Raw genomic sequence first — 21,631 nt, 5'->3', positions numbered from 1 at the left:
GCGCTTGTGTGCGTATCGTAAGACTTTCTCTTTGCTTTTGTGTCAGCCGGTGGGGTTTCAGCGAGAAAAGGAGCCTCTCCCAAATTCAACCAAGCAGAGAAAATCAAATAGAGATAGACGGCTGAGGGAAGAGAACAGGGAGATGAGGATAAGTGAATCTAGACTCGAGTGCGTCATGCGTGGGTGAAACAGAGTGAGATACAGAGACCTCCAACCCCCAGACAAAGCCTTTGAGCTGAGATGCAGATAGATCGACAAACTCCAGCATCTGACTGGGCTCCCCGCACACACACACTCAATGCCAAGTGCCTGATCAAGCGTGGAGGCAGACAGGGTCTTTGCTTCAGTCCGACGCTTTGATCACAAAGTTGTGCAAAGCTGAAACTGAAGGCTGAAGCACCGGCAAACTTGACAAAAGGAAGAGGAACACATTACTTTACAGAAGAGTTACAGTGGAACAGCTCTGTTTATGTTTTGATGCCCAAAGGAATAATCCAGCGTTACTCTAAATCAACCTTTCTTTGCTTCGTGTTCTCTGGGGCCGTGGCGGTTTTACATCATCAGTGGAGTGAGAAATTTTTCAAATTCTGACAAAGTGATTCATACATATTTAAAACATCATTTGGCTACTTTATGTTCCAGTCTCTCCTGTGTGACATTTTTGCAAAATAGCAGCTTTATGCAGAGGTTCTGGCTTTCTGATCCATTTACAAACTGTTTCAGTGAATTCCAAATCTTCTGCTATCAAACTTTCAGGCTGCAGGAGTGTCATATTTAATGTGATCAGATATCAAACACATCAGATTATAGGGTGTAACATCAACAACATTACACCTGCTAGTATCTGTATTCAACTTGCATCCACTGTAACTGAAAATACAACAAATATCAAAAGCACAAAGTACATCACCTGTATTTCAAGTGATGTTAGAAATATTTAGGGCTTTTCTTTCTGATTCCAGTGTTTGGAAGTAACGCATTGCTTATGAGTCACAATGAGATGATCACCGTTTTCATTAACGAGTACTTTAAGAGATTACATTTCGAGATAATTTAGTAACGCTCGGTTACTTTGACAATGTGGGGTTCAGCTTCTTCACTGTCACTGCTCTCTCTGTCTTCAGTTGAATTTAATTTAGTCCACCGGCTGGAGATGTGGTCAGCTTTCTCAATACCATGTTTTGCCTTGACTAGCTTGTAGTAATCTTACATTTATCACCTGCTCTGCTTAAAGGTGCGAATGTTCAGCAAGCTCATAACCGTCACTAAATACTTCCAAAAGTACTTGTTAAACCATGTCTTGTATTTTATTTCTACATGTTTTAGTATTTGACATGTGGGTACGGATGGAACTGCTGTGCTAAGTATCAAAACTAAAGTTGTAATTATCCCTCTTAATTCAAAGCGGTTTCTGGGCTTTTTTTTTTTTTTTTAAAAGGTCTGCACCTCTTTGGAAGCAGCACAACATAGAAGCAGAGTGTACTCAAACATGTCTTATGTGCAGGATAACAAAGTTATTATGCCATAAATCATAGACATAATCAAACAAGGTTTTAATTTCTGTGGTTATTTATATTTAGAAAAACTGAAAAAGCTAAATTTTTCCAACTGTCCACAGTTGAGACAAACAGTGGATATAAATAGAGACTCTGCATGCCATAGATATTTTCAGACCTCGACCTTGACAGTGTTTAAAATCCAACAATTCTTTCTCTTGTAAGAGATTCTGGCTTTTATGTTTGGTGACATTTTGACTTTTTTTTTAAAAAGATAACGTGCCTTTCAAGCCCATCAACAGGTTTTGCGGTTGTAATTTGTTTTCAGTTACTAATGTAGTCAGTGATTGATTGTGTTTTTCAACTAGCCTCCCCAATATGTCAGAATATATGTGTGAGATTGGGAGTGTAGCTGGCATGACTCAAACATGAAGCAGTGTACACTCAGCTATGACTGTACATCACAGTGTGCTGCATTTACAGCCGTCTGTGATTCATGTCAGCAGCAATGAAGCCACTTTAGAGTCTTGATTTAAAGAGGCCTTGAAAGACATGAGTCACTGTCACAGGTGTCAAGTCTGTAAATGACAACAGCCTCACAGCTCCAGTGGGTAGTTTGCACCCACAATATGTGCGTGCAGCATTGTGAGCAGCGCCAATTCTTACAGCGCCTTTACAGTTCTGTTTGTTTATAGTGCAGGGAAAGCCTCTGGAGGCAGCGTCATTATCCACAGTGATGTGCTAAATAGTTTATCCAGTTACATTTAAACAATGCGTAATCAGTGGCTGAATTGTGTTTTGTTTGTTAGTGTTTTTTGAATGACTGAAATGCCTTGTCTGTGACCTTCATCAGAGGAGTTCGTTATGGTAGATGGCCAGAGGTCAGGTTTTGGTTTTTAACTCATGTTTGTGGTTAGTTTCAGGCAACACTGACTGAGATTAGAGAAAAATATTTGCTGCCTTTTCTGCATTAAAGCAGACCACAGTCTGTCCCTAGCCATCCACTGTGGGTGCCGAAACTATAAAAAGTTCAATAACACAGCAAATCATGGCAGAGGAAAATGTGTTGTCAGTGAACATATTACTGACACATTCAGTATCAACACATTGGCAACATGTTCATTATCAATGTCTCCTTATTACATTAACAAAAATGAAATCATGTTGCAATTACATTTCCAGCAGAACACATTTGCTGCTGCAGTTCAGTTCTAAAAAACAATGTCATTTCTGCATCAGTCCTTTTGAAAGCATAAAAAAATAAACATTTAAGATGTAAATAAAGTATGAATAGACACGTTGGTGCAACGGGGCCCAAGTAATTGCTGACATATTGTCTGAGTGTTGTTTCCACAGCATATGTAGGTCATTGTTTATCAAAAGTCTGAAAAACAACTCCAGTGTCTCACCATATGTGTTGTTGATCCTGACCTGCTGGGGCAATTAGTGCCAAAACCTAAAGGTAGCATAACGGGCTGCCAGTGTCATGCCCGACTGTGCCAAGCCACATGTAAAAACATGCACAGCAGAAAGCCGTATGTGTTGTGCAGCTCGTACTCCAGCGAAATTTAAAATGAAATTTAAAAAAAAAAACAGACACATCTCTGGCTGTGTTGTTGTGGAACTGCATCACACTGTACCTACATGACAGCGTGGTGGGCTGCTGCTGCCGCTGCTGCTATAAGCTCGTCTCATCCTCCCTGTGGGGAGTGCAACTCTATGTAAATATCAGTATCAGGAGCCTTCAAATGCTCTCCACCCACAGTCCAAAACTCAGTGTGGAGTGTGAAAGACATGCCAGAATCATTATCATGTCAGCCCACAGTGTCACATGTAGAAACATATACGTGTGCATAAACCTACACATGAGCAGATAACTCCTCATTTATACCCAAAGACACAAGTGTCCTTAAACTCCTTAAACATGCAAGCACAGTACACTGTCAAATACTTACAAATGCTCCATTTTCTTTATGCTCACACACAAGCCTTGATTTGCACGACAGTTTCTCAGGAAGATGATAGTCTAGTTTCTAAAGTCGCTTTAAAAGTGTTTGACATTTTGCTTCCTAATTTGTTTTTCATTTATTCTTTAAAGTGAATATGCTATGGTGTGTAACATAAAAGGTCACTTCCATTTGAGTGTGACTTCAGTTTAATGCATATTTGACATTATGTTGTGTGAATGTAAAGAGCAGCTTCAAGCATCACAATGTTGAGAAACATATAATCCTTTACCTACACTTTCATGATAAAAGTCATGAAATCAGAGTGGTGATAATGGCAAAGTGTGTATTTTAAGCCTCCAGAGGGAAGGTGTCATGTTTTAATCTTCAGTGACTGGATGCTTTTTTTATTTCATCTCCACTGACAAAGTGTGATTGAGGTCGTCTGATCTTCTCACATATGCGCTGCCTCAAGACTTATCATTTGTATTCTGCAATTGAATTTGGATCTTAAATTATTCTAAGATATGTCAATCCCCCTGACCACCCTTTCAGAGAAAACGGCTGAGATTAAAGCCATATTTGTTGTAGCACTGTCGAGTGGGATTAGGAGCACTCCATAGGCATCATTTTGATTAATTACGAATGTGCTTTTGGTTGCATTTGATCAAAATAGACGGGCATTAGCAAAAGCAACATCCTGTAAAAGGGATTAAGAGGGCCAAAAGTATTACTCAGTATTTTCTTCTAGCTGTGAAGTGGATCAGTTTTCCCGCTTTGGCTGACATTAAATCGGGTTTAAAAGTTCACACAGGCACGCCTCCTCCTTTCTCCATCTCCTTTCTCTTTTTTCTCACCCCGACCTTGTTCCTGCTCCCTTCCCTCCCCATCGCTTCATGTTCTCCTCCTCCTCCCTCATTTTGGTTTTCATTGTCTTCTCTTTCCCCTCCTACTTTTCTCTCCTCCCCTTCTTGCTGTACTGTAGGATGTAGCCCAGCAGTAGGTGCTGGCTTTGACCACTGTAGTCGTGACTGGGCGTTGTCCGTTGCTTTTAAGCGCCCCTGAGATGTTGCCTACTTGTGACAGCTCTCTGGTTTGGCCGACGGTCAACCTCTACCCCACACCTAAAGATCAGGACAAGGCTCTGAAAAGCGGGGGTTCAGGGACCAGGCGTGGCCACCGGGCTCGTGCCCCAGGAGCAGGACAGATGGTTCAGCCCTGGGACGCATTAGAGGCTGATCGGCGCCTCCTTCAGGGCGGACAGGTGGGCTGGGGGGGTGATGAGTCGGAGCTCACAGGTGGAGTTGGAAAGAGATGTGGAGATAGAGCGATGTGTTGGAACAGTTGGCATTTCTAAAGGTCAAGACCTACGTTGATTCAGCCAGGGACACAGAGTGGAGGAGGCAGCGCAGGGTGCTACTCTGTGTGTGTCTTCATTTCTGGATTTAGACGTCCTCGCAGGGATAGAAAGATGAGGAATCTTCTTATTCTGGCAGGGCTGTTACACCGCTCGATTGGGAGCAAATGCAATTGAATTCAGTAAATGAAATTCCACCAAAATATAATAATAAAAATGTGCGTGTGTGCGTGTGTGTTTGCATGTGTGTGCTTGTGTGGAGCAGAGATTGTCTGATCTGTCTGGGCAGGCTGCCCACCTCTCTGTGACACACCAGGCTTGACAGGTGTCTCAGGGTCTCAGGATGAGCTGGCGGCACACACACACACACACACACACACACACACACGCAGCCTCGCACACGTTCAGAATTTTACATGCACACAAAGGTACATGCAGCCATGAACATAAGGCTCCGCCAGTCCTTCACACAAAACACACATGCACAAACAAATCCAGACACGCACACGCACAAACCACAGGTTCAGCAGAGCAGATGGCGTGACGTTGCTAAACATTTGCCATCCTTCAGCGTGTTGCCGCTGCATCTCCAGCTGACAGTCGAAGTCAGCGAGGGCAACCCTTCTCTGATCTGTGTGCCACATCTTTTTGTCAGAGCTTTCTCAGTGTTCTCTTGGTGCTGTTAGTTCAGTGAAATGTCTTTGGAGCAAATCCATGATGATTAATTCACAGCAGTAAGAGGCAACAGTGAAGTCGCGTAAAATGCTCCCTGTTCAAAATAAGTCGTTTTGAACATGCATGGTGTGAATTTGCCCTTGAAATTTGAGAGTGATTCAAAGGGAGTGGCTAAGGGTTTTTTTTTTTTTCGGCGAGATATCCCAGCAGCAGCTCTTTTTAGCACAGTGGGAACCTCTTCAGGAGGGCACAGTCAGAGCCTTTAGACTGGTGGGCAAACAAACTTTCCACACCCAGCTTGGTTTGGTCCTCAGTCAGCATTGGCTCAAGCGAAACCACACTTCAAAGCTATCATCGCCAACCAGCAGACCAACTCATTAATTCTCTGTGGAGGCTCTCTCTTCAAGGGAGGGATCTTTTTTTTTTTTCCAAGCATTCAACATCACTATTGATTTATGCACAAGCAAGTGATAATTTGTAGCTGTTATAATGATTGAGCTGAGTCCAAATTCATCTTGTGGTTAGTTTTGAGTTACTGAGTCTTGCAGTTTTCATTTTTAAGAATCAAATGTTTTTTTTAATGTTTGCCATTAAAAATGTGTTTTTGGTTTTGGGTTATCACATGTAACTTTACACTCCTGCAGCAGCTGAACTCAGTTTTTTGTGTCTCCCCTCGTCTGCAGGCTCACCTGGTGGCAGCCTTCGAAAAGAGCCTGAGTAACATGACCTGTCGCCTGCAGAGCCTCACCATGACCGCTGAACAAAAGGTACACAAGCTTAGTCCTGAATTTGAAATATGCTGTGTATGAACTCCACGGTGAATGAATTACAGGGAGGAGAAATGATTAGAAATGGGCAGCTGTGTGACATTGGAATAGTTCAGTGGAAGGTAACAATGTGGAGGTCAGGGCTTGTGGATTAATGAATTTCTTTATCTTGAAGTTTCAGTTCCTGACTCATGTGAGAGGTTTGGTAGCAAAGTTAAAGTTTTAGTTGTGGCCGGAATATTTCTCTGACATCAATCCTAACCTGAACCAAACTTGTTTGACTTGCTTAAACCACAAACCTTGTTGCATCACAGGTAAGTCGAGCTGTCACTGCAAGAGCTCAGCAGGAAACTGAGGCTCAGAAATGTATTTAAAAGCGGTGTTTCCTCCATAAATTATCCACCGTTTTTCCCCTGAACTTAGGGGTTCAGAGGAGCTCGAATGCCACCGAAACACTGATCACACAGCAGCACCAATATGTTCAATGATATATCCCTCGCACATATTATGAATGCTTCCCTCTGTTCACACACCCACACACACATACACACAGAAGGCTGACGAGCCCTGGCAGCTTTTTAATCCTCTATAAATTAAAGCAGACTGGGATCTGGTGGGATGCCTTTGTCAAACAAGGCCATCCTAACTTTTAATTAAAGCGGAAACCCTATCTGCAGCCCTCAGTGGGTTTGGGGGAAGCAGAATAGGAGACTCCCTCTATCTGATAGCGTTGGTTCGACAGAGAGTACGGCTTTTTTTATTCTAAGCAGGTGGTGCTGGCTTTGGGGCAAATCTGTGAGACTCCTGTCTTCTTCAAAATACCCTCCCCCACTTTTTTTTTCCTCTCGCTTCCACAGAAAGCCATGTCAGTGCCAGATTTAAGAATTTGTTCACAGTGATGGAGCTAATGTGTTGATTCCAACAGATTTTTGGTGTGTCATCCTGTTTAATAATGACCTGTTCCGTTTATCAATCCTGGACTTTTATTTCGACTACAAAGATTACATTTCCTCAAAAGTGCCTTTTTTTGTGCTCAACTCAGCAAATCCTAAACGATGACGCTAAAAACAGCACCTCCTGTTCTCTCTCTCTCTTTGGCTTTTTCTCATTCCAGGAATCTGAGTTGGCTGAGTTGAGGGAAACGATTGAGATGCTGAAGACTCAGAACACAGATGCCCAAACGGCTATCCAGGTGGCACTAAATGGCCCGGACCACCTCCACAAAGGTAATAAAGAAACCAACAGGGAGCATTGGACCAGATTTTTCTAAAATCATCTGAAGAGTTGATGCATTTGCTATCCTGATTGGCCCCGCAGGGAATTGAACCACTAATAATTGAAGTGTTTGTGCTGAATAAGTCAGTTTGGAAAGCCTTGATTAGTCAACAAAACAACCTGGATCAGATGAGTTTTTGATTTTATATAATTACCTTTTGAAGTATCCAGCTTCCTCATAGCTTCCTATTCAAACCGAGAAGAGCGTGAAATAGAAAAACATCAAAGCTGGCATAAGCAGACGTTTAAAAAGGGCCAAAAGAATTTTTTTTTTCAAATGCCCAAAAATAGTCAAGCTACAAACTTAACAGTTACTTATGGCTTCACCCAGGAATTTCAACCCTGCTCCTCTTAGTGAAAGTCATCCATTTAAGCTATCGCACCACCACATCCTCCCACAGTGGGCTTTGTTGCTCTTTAAATGATCCCACCTGCTATAAGTAAAAAGGCTTGTTATTTGTTAACGTCTCACTCCACTGATTAGATTTTCTAAAGCCTGACAACAGAGCCAAGAGGAGGTGCAGAAGGAAAGTTTCCTCTCAGATTACTTCAGTTATTCTAAGCGAAAAGGTTATTTTGGATTTTTTTTTTCTTTTTTTGCCCAATTATGTCCAAAAAATCTGCTTACCTCAGCTTTAAAGAGAACACTGTACTAGTTTTCAGCACTCTGAGGAACATTTTGCTTGTCTTTTCCAGACCTGCGGATTAGACGGCAGCACTCGTCAGAAAGTATGTCCAGTATTAACAGCGCAGCCAGTCACTCCAGCATGGGCAGCTTGGGCAAGGACGCTGAAGACAAAAAGAAGAAGAAGAAGAGCTGGGTAGGTGGAGAAAACAAAGACACAAAAATAGCTGTGAGACTAAAAACTGCAAAGGGAAGCTGAGTCCTAATATGGGCAAAATATGCACTGACATGTACAGTGGACCTGGTTCAGAATTGTTCTTCATATAGGAGAAAAACACTCAAGAAGAAAGCTTATTTTCACATTAAGTTGGTATATTTCAGGTTAGCATTTGATGTTTTATGCAAAATGCCCTAAAATCCAACAAAAGAGTCAACAGATTTTTTAAAAATGATACAAATTCATTGTCAAAGAGGTCTTTTATACCATTTTCACTCTTTACCACGTACCTAGAGATCACGTGTCCTCGTGTCTAGCCTATTCATTCAGATGCTGCAAACATGAGAAGCCTTATATTTCTACACTGACACATCAAGACATTGTTGACGGTGGATTTGATGGTAAACAGCTCTTTGAAGTATATGTATTATTCAGTGTCAGTGAAACTAGTGTCGATATACTCTGTAGGCCCACATTAACAGATTAAATGTCTTCTTTGTATAAAAATATATATATTTTTGTGTATCTAAGCTTATTGTACTCTTGCACTCGCTGTAAATCAGCTAAATTCCTGCAATATAAAAGTAGAATCCCTTGAAAGCTCCTAATATACCCGCATGAGCTCTAGAGGAAAGGGTTTTGATTGGAGCGCCTCTTTATTTGATCTGAACTGCAAAATCAAAAGCAGAATGATCAATGGCAACATATGTGTTGCTCAGATTTATAAGTCTAGTTCTACTTCTTCTAGTGTAAAAGTGGATGTTTGCAGCTTGTGTAAGTGAGTCACATTGTGAGTAATGAGTTGAGTCTCTTGTGATAAGTCACTCTGTCCCTTCACAATGCATGTGAGGATCGCAGAGAACGTTTGGTCTTAAAACTATGTTCACTTCATCACAATGTGCCATCGTGCCACCGTTGCTAGGTTACAGGGCTGGGAATGTGTGAGCTGAGTGGCGAAGGTACCATCCAGGGTTGAGGGCGAACAGGGGGTCGAGCATAGTCAATTATCGTTGGAGATGCACTTGGAAACTCATATTCAGTGACGACGGCATGCAAATTAAGTTGGAAAAAAAATGCAGAGTTTCCACTGGTGTTACAGATGCAGGAAGTTCAGCTTGAAAAGGAGTCCAGTGGTTGCCCGAAGGTTAGAGAAGTGCTGGTTGAATCGCTGTGTCAAGTGGGAAAGTCTGGGCAGAAGAGAAACAATCGCCTCACTAAAAATCTGCTGTCAGAGTACTTTTGACAAGAGCTCTTAATCCCTCAGTTACTCAATTGGATTTGGTCAAGCTTGGAGGTGTAACACAGCAGGGGATGCATTTCTATTCCTCCAACTCCACTCTAAAGCTGTCTTTAATACCTTGTCTTGTGTTGGAGTTGAATTCCAGCCTCAGACATTCTTTATACAATACTCCTAATTTTCATTCTCCTGATGAATGTATATGTTCGCAAATACTCAAAAATCCAGGCGAAAAACGACCATAAAGCTCTTTCGTCTTTCTCTGCCCTTCTCTCCGATTTTCCTGTTCAGTGTACAATAGCAGCTCGGCGTCTCAGGCTGAGAGCTGTTATTTGCTGCAGCCCCCCTGAGTCGGACAGATGACATATTAGAAGTTCTGTCTCAGCCAAGCAGCACAGAACCAGAGCCAGCTTTCAGCCTCTGCTGCAATGCAAAACGCCTGCCCTTGAAACCGAACGCACGCTAACAGCCCCCAAAGTTCACCACGGAGTCTAACACCCGAGCCTGCCGCGCTAAGTGAGACCCCGAAAAATCCAAGTCAGCCTCATGAATACCAACCAGTTCCTTATTTCAGCGGCCGTTAATTATTCATTTGCATAAATTGGACCTCGGTGTAGGGTGGAGGAGAGAGCTGAGGTGAGGTTAGTGATATGTGAATGAGGAGAGGAGAGAACAGCAGCGTGTCATGCTATCAGGGTGGTGAGAGAAGGACAGTGGAATAAATGAGTTGTTTGCCCTTCAATGAGGCACAACTTTGCGGAAATGGTGTATTATCATTCCACACACACTGTAACAAATTCTTCTGTAAAATTACAAAACAATCCTGGCAGCTGTGGTCACCAGGATTTCACTCTAAATCTTCAGTGTTACTATAGTATGTCATTTTACTCGTAATTACTGCATTTGCTATAATCACTGTAAATTGCTCTATAATCGACTGTATAATTGAGTATCCTACAGTGAGGTTTAATTGTGTGACTAGACTTTCCAATAATGAACTATATTTATACAGTGTTGCCACAGTAATCAACATTAATCGTAGCTGTAACTGCCTGTAAATTGCAACATTTTCTCATTTTAAATTGTACCACAAACTGTGAATTGTAGACATATACCATAAATACCAATATGTCTTCAATCGTTGTGATACAAAACTGAAGTCTACCAACTCTATTTAACATTTTAAAATATATACATATAGCACTAAAACAGCTAAAACAACGAAGGATAAAGGATAAGGCAAGTTATATTTTTATGGATATGGGAACTGTTATTAAAGGCAGCAATACAGGACAAATTCTAGTAATTTATTTTAGAAAGAAAAAAATTACTTCATAAAAAAAATGGCATAATTCAGGGCTTTAGTGTAAAGCTATTATTCTTATCTGTGTAAATGAAATAGTTAAGTGCTCTGTGAACTGTTGTGCAAAAACTTTTTGTTCAGTTAACACCACCGGTTTTTACAATAGCCTACTGTTAATTATCTTTTTTTGTTTGTTTGTTTTTGGCTCCAAAAAAGCACCAGATTTCACTTTATTTTGTATTTTAGAAAAAACAGTGAACTACTGTTAGAATTTGGCTGCTTTTTAATTGTAGTGCATGAATACAAACAGGCTGTACCTGACATAATGAGTGTGATTTTCATGCCTGCTTGAACACATTTTTAGACACCCACTTTGGTCCTGACTAAACAACTTACTGATAAGTTTCTCTCATGGGGTGAATGTCTCAGCATTTTTACATTCTCAGGATTCCCAGAGGATGGACCCTGTTGACTTTAATGATCCATAAACTTTTAATCTAGGTCACCATTTGGTCAGAATTTGCTTTTTGTCCATTTAATTTTTGACCAAATAACTCCAAAAGTAGTTACAGTCCTTTTAGTCCCCACTATAATTCATGTTTATTGCAATTTTAAAAAGTTTACCACAGCAACTAATTAATGTAAGAATTGTTGAGTGGAGGCTCTTGAGCTTTGATTATACTCCCTTGTGGACACAAACAGCTGCAAACACCACAGATGAATAGTTGTTGACTCTTGTGGAATCACAGATGCAGAGAGTACAACATTGGTTTTAGTCTTCTTATTGCTACACTGGGCCCTTTTACACTAACATTACATGACCAGTCGTGTATGTACTGTATGTATATTCATAGTGTCATGGATGGCAGTTTTGTAAAGTGTTTCACTTTTTATTACTTACATTGAATGGAAGTTTTGTATTTCTGTATTTGTTGCTTATTGCTTATTTGTTGTTGCTCATGTTGATTTCATGTTGTACTGTTACCATGTAAAACATTTGTTTGTATCCTAATTGTGACTTTCCTTTAATTTAGGTAACTTTATGTCTCCAAATTCTAGTCATAATCTGACAGCTAATTCCAAACGGGCACTAACCAGATTGATTGTGTTGTGCAGAAGCGTTCTCCCTGAAATTGACAGAACACTGATAGCAGCCATCATGATTATCATCACACTTGCAGCAGCAGTAACTGTATTTCTTCAGAACAATGTGCTCAATAAATCAGTGACACTCGCTGCAGTTAGCCTTAATGAACCACCTGTAGTTGGCTGTGAAGTGAGCAGGAGTGTGTGTTTGTGTGGCTTAACGTTGGGTGTGTTTTGCATCTTCAGGTGGCTGATTCCATCCCAGCTCAGGTCAGTGGTTTCCAGAGTGTCTTCTGTATGTGTGCAGTGGTTGTTCCCCCATCTCCACTTCCTTCCCTTTCTTGTTCCGTCTTCTTCCACTCTCAGAGCAAACCTCTCTCTCCCTTTTCTCGGAACGTCGGCATGGATACAGCAACCCTCCCCTTCCCCCTCATTTCTCCTCCTCCGTTTTCTCCGTTCTTGTTCATTTAAATTGCCTGTTCGTCCCTAGTTTTTAGGGTCATTAAAAAGCCTGGTCCCCCCTGCTTCCTCCCTCATTCTCATGTATACTTAACGGCCTTGCTTTTTACCTCTTTACCTACGCCAGACAGTGGCCATTGCTTGGAAACAGCACGGAGTGACTTCCTGATCTGACAAGATGTGATGTCTCCAGGAATGATGTCTAAAGAACTGACATGATCTGATTGGGGAGGTCGGTGGGGGTAATACTGACGTCTTTGCCCCTGTGTGTTATGTGTGTTGCAGCTCCGCAGCTCCTTCAAGCAGGCGTTCAGCAAGAAGAAAACCAAATCCCAGTCGGCTCATGATGAGATGGAGGAGATGACTGACTCTCTGCCATCCTCGCCCAAACTGCAGCATGACAACAGACAAGGCAGCATTGCCACGCTGCGCTCTTCCCCCTCCACCACAGAGTGAGTTCTTACATGCACCGCCTGCCAGAAGTACTTATAAACACATGCATCCACTCTCACGTAGCTGTACATACATAAATACACAAAAAAATCCTCTCCCCACTGTGCGTACAGTGTATGCACATCAAAATGTACACTTCCCTATTTTGTTCTTTTTAATTGTTTTCATATTTTTTACCAAGTGTCCTTAAACCTTCACCTTACTTTTCTTTTCTCTCTTTCCTCCAACCGCTCTGTACATCCTCCTCTTTAATGTTACTCCACCTGCTCTAGCAAGTGCATTTGCGATAGCAAGTCCTCTCCCATTTGGACGCCAAAGAAAAAGCAAAACGGTCATGTGGTCTACAAGCACAGATCTCGGTAATAGGCACTGTGTGGCATGCTCCCCGGGAGTGTGTGTGCAGTGGTTTGTGTTGGTGTGACTTTCTTCTGCATCTTAGTGCTGTAAAACTTCTGACCGACATATCCGAGGTGACGGATGTCTCTGCTAAACAAAAGTTTCCAGTTCTCAGTTAAGGACGAGTAGTGGCAGCAAGTTGAATACGGATTGGAAACGTGTCATCTGTTAGTTTTTAGTTAGTTTTTTTGTGCCAGAGCAGATTGGCTGTATGTCACTGAAAAAGAGCCAACATGTGGCCATTCCGCAAGCATGCGAGTACTGTGCACATCTGCTGGGCAGCTGGTGACATAATTCTAAGTTAAGATGTCTGACATGGTTTTCTCAGGAGCAGAGCATGTGGAGGTTTTTGAAATTCAAATGACAAACCGTGAAAGTGTGACAATCTCATAATCTGATAATAAAAAAAAAATCTATCTCCGCACCACCAGCTACTTTAAAACCTGCAGTCAATAAGGTTTTAGGTTTACTGGTGTTGCAGCTTTTTTATTGTTTCTGTCAAACTCAGACAATATTTCATCACATTACAGACTGCACATTCAGAATAACAGAAGAGAAAAACAACTGTATATTTTGTGGATGCACAAACTCTTGCATACCAATCTACAAAATGTGAACAGCTGTGCATTGTGGGAACTGCCACTGGAATATATCTTTTCCTTGTAAGATTATTTGAGTGAAGAAGTGCTATCAATGGGAGCGATTCGCTGCACCAAATGCCCCACTTCCCTCCTCACCTGATACCTGCCTATACAGTCTTCACCACTGACTCCAGCTTCCCTCTGAACTTCAGCTTTCTTGTTTCCTTTAAGTGTGTGCTCTCCGGAGTGTATGTGTGTGTGTTTGGTTTAACCCTGAAGGTGACCCCTCCTCCTCCCTGTGTGTAATCCCGGTTGCAGGCTGTGCGAATGCACGGAGGCCGAGGCTGAAATCATCCTCCAGCTGAAAAACGAGCTAAGGGAGAAAGAGCTCAAGTTGACAGACATCCGCCTGGAGGCGCTTAGCTCTGCCCACCACCTGGACCAGATCCGAGAGGCCATGAACCGCATGCAGGTGAGGCTAAGCTCACAGACTACGCCCGGGTCAGCCCTGACCTGTTTGTTAGACAAAGGTCAAACTGCAGCAGCATGCACATCTGCACATTTATCAAGAGTTTGTAGTGATGGACAACGCAAATCTCATTATTGCATTCTGAATTGTTTTGTCACCAAGAAAATGTCTAAAAGTCTTTCTCATGACAAATTCTCGAGATATATTAATCAATTTTCCATAGACGCCCAAATGCAGGCGTCTCATAGAGACGTGTCAAGGCTCAGACAGGCAAAACTTCAGCTCTGTCTGTCCAATTTATTTGGACTAAAGTGGCGTGTTGGTCCCTCAAGGCACTGGAGCATGACAGCTACCAGTTAGGGAGTTAACAATGCATTCAGTGGGTTCGTGAAGGGCCGACAGGGCACCAGCGGGGCACAAGGAGGCCTCCAGGCAAACACACTCCCTCACACATACAAACACTCACACAGAGCCTCTCATGACATGTTGATTCACCTAGCACTCTCACACATTAGCTATTGACGTCAGTTTCTCTTTTAGTTTGACACTTTGGGAAAAAGGCTCATCTGCAGTCTTAGATACGGTCGATACCACTGTCATGTCTCAGTGGTAAAAACTGTGTGTCATGGACTTGTTAGGAAGTAAAACAGTTTGCCTAAAAGTTGCTCCCTGTTTTTATTCCTTAGCACTATTGTGACTTCTAGCTGAATCTCTATGGTTGGAGTTTCTATTTCCGTCTGTGCTTTCAGATATGGGCCTGACTCTACTGTTTACTGGCTGCTTTCAGACATATCAGAGTTTTGTTAACTGCCTTAGGATGCAAACCAAACATCCTGCTGTTAAAAACACATTCTTGATCAGCACAGGAGTTTTAAAACGTTGCAGGGAGGAACAGTGCAAACAGAAGCAGCCACGGTAGGCTAAAAAATGGCTGTAGGGGGTAAGCTCTTGTGGTTTGCGACTAGCACACTTTTAGCACACCTTCATCAAGGTAAACAAGTTTGCTTTGCTGTGGGTGCAGAGGAGAAACACTCCGCCAGCATAGCTCTTCATAGACTTCGCCATCCGCAGTGGAAACCCCCTATTAATATTCATACTTGATAGCAGTATCAGTCTTCTCATCTAACTCTCTGCAAGAAAGCAGATAAGCATATTTCTCAAAATGTCAAACTATCCCTTTAAGTCTTAAAGTCTGAAAACTTTCTGAACAGTTATAGATGAAAGAAACGGGGGGAAGAAAGAGTCTAATAAAGGATCGTGCTTGCTAAACCAGACTTCCAGCGATCACAACACAGGTACTTAATAACACAGGAGTCATTGAATAGCCTGTCAAGGTGAACACGTTTCACAGAGGGAGAAGAAAATTGTTTAATTTTTCATGGCGCTGAATAAAAAGACACCAAGTAATGTTTCTCCTTGCAAATAAATGCATTTGATTTATTTATTTATTTCAGAGCCATTGATGCAGCATAATGAAAAGGCAGACATTTCAAAGCCTAATGTTCAGAGATGCTGTGTCATTTCAGATTTTAAAAGAGGCTCATATTCAGCATGAATGTCTCAGTTAAGTGGATCTTTGTGGATGTGGATTGCCTCATCTTTAGAAGCCTATAGTCTCCCCTCAGATATGGGGATCATGTTAGACTCCTTATCTGAGACTTAACCTTCAGTACAAAGAGAGCCTTGAAGATCAAAAAGCTGCTTACAGCCAATAATTCCAATGATACCGATTCAGAATAACAACGGCGGCCAGCCTGAATGGAAGAAAATGACCGTCTGCCGATGGAGCAGCTTATTATTCTGTGTCTTTGAATGAAGTTTCTATTGGATTTACCCTTATTTTCATTACTTTCTTATTGCACAGAATGAGATTGAGATACTGAAAGCGGAGAACGATCGCCTCAAGTCCAGCGGTAACGCCACGCCGACAGCAACGCCGGTCAAGACAGCCCGGCCGCCCTCCGAGACCTCCAGCACCTCCTCGTCCTCCTCACGTCAGTCCTTGGGGTTATCCCTCAACAACCTCAACATCACAGACACCATCATGTCAGGTCAGTTCAGTGTCGGCGCTGGTGTCTGCAGCGTGTCAATCTGAAGTGTCTTTGTATATCAGCGTTACATGCAGCACTTTGTTCCAAGTGTGAGAGTGGTAGAAGCCAGTAAAATGAACTTTATGTCTCGACAAGCCAAACAGGCTTTCACCGGCCAGTCAGGGCTGTTTTCAACCTAACAATAAGCGAAATCATTTTTAGTTTTTACAAAGAAAAGTTGTTCTATTAGGTGTATTCAGTCTTTGAGAAATTAAGCCTCAAACCATGGCATTGTAAGCGCTTTGTTCTTCTGTTAAGTTAAGCCGAAGGTCCATTTATAGTCTGCAGTAACTCTTAAGGCAGAAGTATTTTCCTGCAGCATCAAGTTGGATTAGCTCGCTTCATACTCGCCTCAATAAATGGGAGAGAATTGTGTTTGCAGAGAGGAATGATCCGGAGGAGCTGCATGAAATGATGAAATAGCTGCCCTCCCTTCTGCGAGGGTTCGCAACAGAGCAAGACCCTATTACATAAACACAGTAACGCACACATGAACGTGCTGAAAATCCTCTCCAGGCTTGGTCCATTTGACAAGTGGAAGAGTTTGTCCCTCTCACTTGTCCTGTAATTAACATAGAAGGCGCAGCTCCCTCCGAGGACTCGGGCCCTCGTTAATTGATGGTGGGATGAGCCAAGAGCAGTGGCGCGTGGGAAGACGAGTGGGCCAACGGGCCGTTATCACCCCAACACAGAGCCTTCAGCTAAGGGAAGCCAGCCGAATGCAAAGTACCCCCTACCCCTCTCTGAAATGGAGTCTGAGAAAAGGGAATGAAGAGACTTAGAAGCAGACTAGTTAATGGTGTGGAAGGGAATTGTTCTGAAAGGTTAAAGGTGGCTGGACACTAATAAGTCACACAGCTGCACACAACATGTGCTGTGTTTGTTATCGTGTTCGACTGCAACAAGTAGCACTGAGAAGCTTTCTGCACGCTGGTTTGAAACATCAGCGTTATAAAATGTGACTGGAGGTCTGATTTCAGCTCAGTGGTTAAAATATATGATTTCATGCTGCTTTTCTTGGTTGTTTAGTCATTATGTCCCATGCTGCTGTCACAATAGCAGATCCGCCATCCTATGATAATGACTGAACATCAATTCTTCAGCTAGAAAAAGCTCAAATGAACTTCTTCTTATTGAATGATTTCTAATCTCTGTTTATCCCTCTGTCTCCAAAAGATCTTCGCTTCTCCTCTTTAGATTGCACTCCGTTTAATTTCCATTTTTTTTACATTACCATTCTGTGCACTAAGTCTGGATGAGAACATTGATTAAATGTAAAAGTAATTATCACATGAAAGAAACCGATTAGCTATGTTTTACTTTGTCCATTTCCAGCTATAATTTGCTGGCAGGCAGAGTGAGAGTTTGTTTATAATTAATCAAAGCTGTGGCAGATTAAAGTCGGTTGCTTTTTGTAACGCAAAGTTTTGCTTTCAGACATTCTGCTGGACGACAGCTATGAGGGCAATCTACGCAAGGAAGGCCGCAGCGTGCGAATAGTGGTTACCATCAGCAGTGGGCCAAATACCACCAAGGTTTGTGGATGACGACGTCTCCGGTTACAACCACCGTAATGTGCTGTTATTTGTTCTGACTCATGTTGTTGCTACTCTTCAGGGTACGCACAGCCAGGAGTACCTGATTGGGTCGATAGGTGTGAGCGGGAAAACCAAGTGGGACGTGCTGGATGGAGTCATTCGACGCCTCTTCAAAGTAAGCAGAATATTGCTTATTGGTGCATTTCAGTCACTGAGGCAGATGGTTTTCCACCACAGATACTATCACCGGAGGGAGAGCAAGCGTTACTAATAACTATACCGATGGATCTGTGCTGTTTGGGTTTGTTAATAAGCCAAACCAGTTACATAATGAACCAAGCACAGGCCTCAATTTGAAACGTCAGTCGCTGCCAGCTGCATGCGGCTCCTTGTTCATGATTGGCTCTTTGATTTGTGGAAACCCTAATCCAATCAACCCTTGTTTCTTTTTAACAATTTATTTATAAAGACCAGAAAAACGAACAAAAAAAAATCTACACATACGCTGTACAAAAAAGACATGATGCAAAGCACTACATTGCAGCATAATGAAAAGTTCCCCCAAGTATGCAGACACTGCAAACCCACCTGGGTAGAAGGTAGCATACGCTGGTTATCCACATTGCATGATGGATCCTATAGCCAGTACACACAACACCAAAACCCTAAGTGGAATTCAGCCAATACGTGGTACCAAAATACCCTACGTTACAAATCAAATTGTCTGCACTGACAAATCCAAGCATGTTATTGTAGTTGGAACTTGTCAGTACGGGTGTGAAGCACAGACACTGGTTAGATATTATATAGCTGTTGTACACTTAATAATAAAGAGGAACTGGTGTCTTCTTATTAAGCACAGATAGCAAATAATAAACTATGTGTCTTTATACAAGCTGAATATGCTGCCCCGATCTCCTTTGATGTGGGAATGTCTGGCTTCTGTCTGTACTGTGGGGATGATTTGTCATCTGATCCTGTTTCACAAAAAGAAATAAAATCTGAGGTACAACAATATAAACAATGAAGTGCACCACTTTAGTAGCTGGAAGTTTGTGCACTGAATGTGTCACCGGTGTATCTGATGAATTATTACAGTCAAAATGAACTCTTTACTGCTGATATGTTCTTTTGCTGTATTAGCAGCGTATTGATCTGCTTAATAGATATCAGGTAAAATAAAGTATAAAAATATATACATTATATATGAAATATAAAAACAAGAGCCAAAGAACAGAGGTTTCTTTTTCTAATTACACCATCATCAGCTGGCTCGGCTGCCGGCTCTGTCAGATATATTGTGAAAGCATGTCAAGAAAATCCTGTGATGACCAACAAGACGCCTTTAAATTATTTATTTCTCACAGATGGTTCAGGGACTTTAAATGAGAAATAAGTAAGAGATGATTGTAGCAATATGTTCCTTAATTGCTAAAATTAATATGGCTGCCACAGTTCAGAAAACACGACATTTCCCTAAAGTGCTTCTGTGGGATTATCAAGTGTTTTACAGCCAAATAAGTGCAACCTCGGCTTAATTACTTAGAGTGTTCAAAATAGTAGGTTCAAGTTATTTATATGTAACCTTTGGGGATTTAAATTAGAATATTTATGTGAAATTAAAGTTAAACCAGCCTTCTTACGGTTTGATCTGAAACTGGAAAGCCTAAAACATCCCAAACCTTTGTTTCACTCCACTGTTATCATACTCTAGAAAGGATCTGTGTGTTTAAGCCTGGCCAGTAGTTCTGTTGTTCATTTTCCGCCGCCCTCCCTCCCTGCAGGAGTACGTGTTTCGGGTAGATCCTCTGACCAGCCTGGGTCTCAGCTCAGACAGCATTGTCTGCTACAGGATGGGCGAGGTGATCCGCTCCCACGCCTCCGAAGTGCCTGAGCTGCTGCCCTGCGGCTACCTGGTGGGCGACAACAACGTCATCAAGGTCAACCTGAAAGGTACCTCAGCCAGGAGCGTCTATTTCAGGATCATATAGAAACCTGGCTTGGATTCTCAAGGAAGCTGCTTGAGTCTAGAGAAATCAATGTTAACTTTAACCTCCTTTTACAGTCTAAAAATGTAGCTGCATTCATTCCTTCCCTCCTCATCACAGGTGTGAAGGAGAACAGCATAGACAGCCTCGTGTTTGATACGCTCATCCCGAAGCCCATCATCCAGAGGTATCTCAACCTGTTGATGGAGCACCGTCGGATCATCCTCTCAGGACCCAGCGGCACCGGTAAATCCTTCCTGGCTGCCAAGCTGGCCGAGTACATCATTTCCCAGATGGGGCAGGAGGTGACTGAGCACAACGTGGCCAGCTTCAACGTGGACCAGAATTCCAGCAAGGTGGGAAGAACAGAGAGCTTTACTTTTTGTTGTTTAGAAATCCACACACTGCAGTTTAGAATTCTTTCAGTTCATTCTTGCCCTGATGTCTGTACTTTTGTAACATCTTTTTTTTTTGTACCATTCAGCCCAACCAGATTTTGTATGTCTCATGAAAATATGCACAATCATCAAAGATGTACACATCGCTCCTTTGGTTGTTTTCTTCCTCTGTGTACATCATAATTGCCCTCTCTGCCTCCTCTACCCTGGATTCCTCTCCGTGTGATCACTGAATGCTGTGACAAAATTGCAGTTCTTGGAGAAAAAAAAGGCTTCAGTCTTTGATTCTGACAGTCTGACTCGACAAGCTGACATTTTTTTTGATCAAAGGAAAAATGTATGCCATTTAAATAATGAGCCTCTGAATGTGACATGCATCCCCAATAGCTGTTTTTGATAATGTTAAAAACAGTCATGGCAATTTTACTCATTTGTAGTTTTTGATAGTAAAAGTTTGACCACAGGGAGAAACGGGAATGGTGCAGACAGATGTACAAGCCGTAAATGTCAAACATTGACTGCTATTATGTGGATTTTCTACCAAAGTTTGAGGACTGTTATTTTTTAGCTGACATTTAAAAAGCGCATTGGTTGTGGGAGCTAAAACCACGTTGCTCTTTTTTTGCTAATATTTAACAAAATGACTTCTTTTAGGACCTTTATGCTCCAAATCAAACCTTCAAAATTTGCATTTCCGCACTCTTAAGCCATGAATGCTTTTTAACACAGGACCTGCGTCAGTACCTGTCCAACCTGGCAGAGCAGTGCAACTCTGAGGAGACGGACACAGAGCTCCCCACTGTGGTCATCCTGGACAACCTCCACCACATCGGCTCCCTCAGTGACATATTCAACGGCTTCCTCAACTGCAAGTACCACAAATGGTGAGTCAGAAGTGATCCTCTCCTCTGAGATGAAAAGCCTTGTAGGGACAAGTTCTGCTTTGGTCACGGCTCCAGTCAAGTCAAGACGGTTTTATTTTCACAGCCTGAAATCAAACATCACAATTTTGCCTCAGTGGGCTTTACAGTCTGTTCGGCACACTATCCTCACAAGCTGGACTCAGATAAGGAAAGAGAAACCTTTATGAAAAAGGGGGCAAGGGAATACAGCTGAAGAAGTGCGCTTTACGACTACAGTAGGACGTTTCTTCTTCACTATTGATAAATGGTACCACGCTGAGGCAGTCAGATGTATCGATTAAAACACTCCTCTTTATCACATTAAGTCTATAAAATGTTTAACTCTTGCATCCGAGTAGCCATCTCATTTAAT

At 42.1% G+C, this 21,631-nt stretch overlaps 1 protein-coding gene across 8 annotated transcripts in view; it reads left to right on the top strand.

Annotated features, from left to right (window-relative positions):
- nav3 (neuron navigator 3) overlaps nt 1-21,631 on the top strand; it is a 221,375-nt gene that overhangs the window by 192,684 nt on the left and 7,060 nt on the right. For 4 of the 8 annotated variants that reach the window (XM_008281536.1, XM_008281537.1, XM_008281534.1 and 1 more), the window contains 13 exons: nt 6,158-6,241; nt 7,356-7,467; nt 8,213-8,337; nt 12,231-12,254; nt 12,729-12,895; nt 13,169-13,255; nt 14,192-14,345; nt 16,207-16,393; nt 17,870-17,967; nt 18,050-18,145; nt 19,755-19,923; nt 20,079-20,314; nt 21,086-21,240. In XM_008281536.1, coding sequence (XP_008279758.1) covers nt 6,158-6,241; nt 7,356-7,467; nt 8,213-8,337; nt 12,231-12,254; nt 12,729-12,895; nt 13,169-13,255; nt 14,192-14,345; nt 16,207-16,393; nt 17,870-17,967; nt 18,050-18,145; nt 19,755-19,923; nt 20,079-20,314; nt 21,086-21,240 — 1,694 coding nt within the window. The remainder of the gene's footprint in view (nt 1-6,157; nt 6,242-7,355; nt 7,468-8,212; nt 8,338-12,230; nt 12,255-12,728; nt 12,896-13,168; nt 13,256-14,191; nt 14,346-16,206; nt 16,394-17,869; nt 17,968-18,049; nt 18,146-19,754; nt 19,924-20,078; nt 20,315-21,085; nt 21,241-21,631) is intronic. The other 4 variants (XM_008281541.1, XM_008281540.1, XM_008281535.1 and 1 more) reach the window with 3 other exon arrangements.

Source organism: Stegastes partitus, unplaced genomic scaffold (genome assembly GCF_000690725.1).
Source record: "Stegastes partitus isolate 25-593 unplaced genomic scaffold, Stegastes_partitus-1.0.2 Scaffold236, whole genome shotgun sequence".
Lineage (NCBI taxonomy): Eukaryota > Metazoa > Chordata > Actinopteri > Pomacentridae > Stegastes > Stegastes partitus.
This window is presented reverse-complemented; position numbering and strand designations above follow the sequence as displayed.